This window comes from Bison bison, unplaced genomic scaffold (assembly GCF_000754665.1).
Source record: "Bison bison bison isolate TAMUID 2011002044 unplaced genomic scaffold, Bison_UMD1.0 scf7180017864519, whole genome shotgun sequence".
Taxonomy (NCBI): domain Eukaryota; kingdom Metazoa; phylum Chordata; class Mammalia; order Artiodactyla; family Bovidae; genus Bison; species Bison bison.
This window is the reverse complement of record NW_011495072.1, coordinates 10679271-10680046: the sequence shown is the minus strand read 5'-3', so window position 1 is coordinate 10680046 and position 776 is coordinate 10679271. Positions and strand designations below refer to the sequence as shown.

Genomic DNA, 776 nt, shown 5'->3' with positions numbered 1-776 from the left:
GCCGGGGGCGCCCCGGACTTGGGCCCCCTCCCGACGGCCCCGCGGTGATCATCCAGCGCGAGGTAGCCAAGACTGCTAGAAGGGCGGCCATCGCCGTGCATACGACGGAGAGGCCAGGTTAGTCTGGGAAATAAGAACACAGTTATTCTGTACTGAGAATGGCCCGGGACTGCCTCACCAACCGTGGCCACTGTACCGAGCGCCTTAAGGCGCAGACAGCAGCGCCTCTCCCGGGGGAGGCCAGGCCGCAACCTCCCTCAGCTGAGTCCGGCTTGGCCACTGTAGATCGGGGCCGACCACAAAAGCCGCGGTTCTCTCCCCTCACTGGGGCCAAGAGTTAAGCCTGGCTCCTGGGCCTCGGTGTCAGTTCCCGCCCAACTCCGGCAAGGCACGATCTCTGCTTCCCGGTTCCGGCCGTCTTCCGGCCCAACGGGGTCCGGGGCCGGAGCCACTCCAGTCTCCCTGGACCTCCCGCCTCCCTTTCCCGCCGCCAGAGGCACGCGTGGCTCTGCCTCCCCGCACCGCGCTAGCTTTCGCCCAGTGAGGACCAGCTCCGGTCCGGCTTCAGAGAGAGCCGTGCGGAGGGGCGAGAGAGGTAGAAAACTTCTGAAATAAGCGACCGGGAGAGGGAAGCGGGGAGGCCCCGGCGGGCCCGGGGTGTGAAGAGGGAGAGCGCCCCGCGCCGCGCGTTACCTTCCTCGGGGCTCTCGTAGAAGTGGCCGCCGTTGAGCGCCGGGCCGGGCCCGAGGTCCTGCAGGTACTTGGCGGGCGGCTTG

General features: G+C 68.2%; 1 protein-coding gene across 1 annotated transcript in view; it reads right to left on the bottom strand.

Annotated features, from left to right (window-relative positions):
• Positions 1 to 776, bottom strand: part of ALX3 (ALX homeobox 3) — a 22895-nt gene that overhangs the window by 8627 nt on the left and 13492 nt on the right. The window contains exon 2 of the mRNA XM_010831026.1: positions 694 to 772. Within this exon, the coding sequence (XP_010829328.1) occupies positions 694 to 772 (79 nt within the window). The remainder of the gene's footprint in view (positions 1 to 693; positions 773 to 776) is intronic.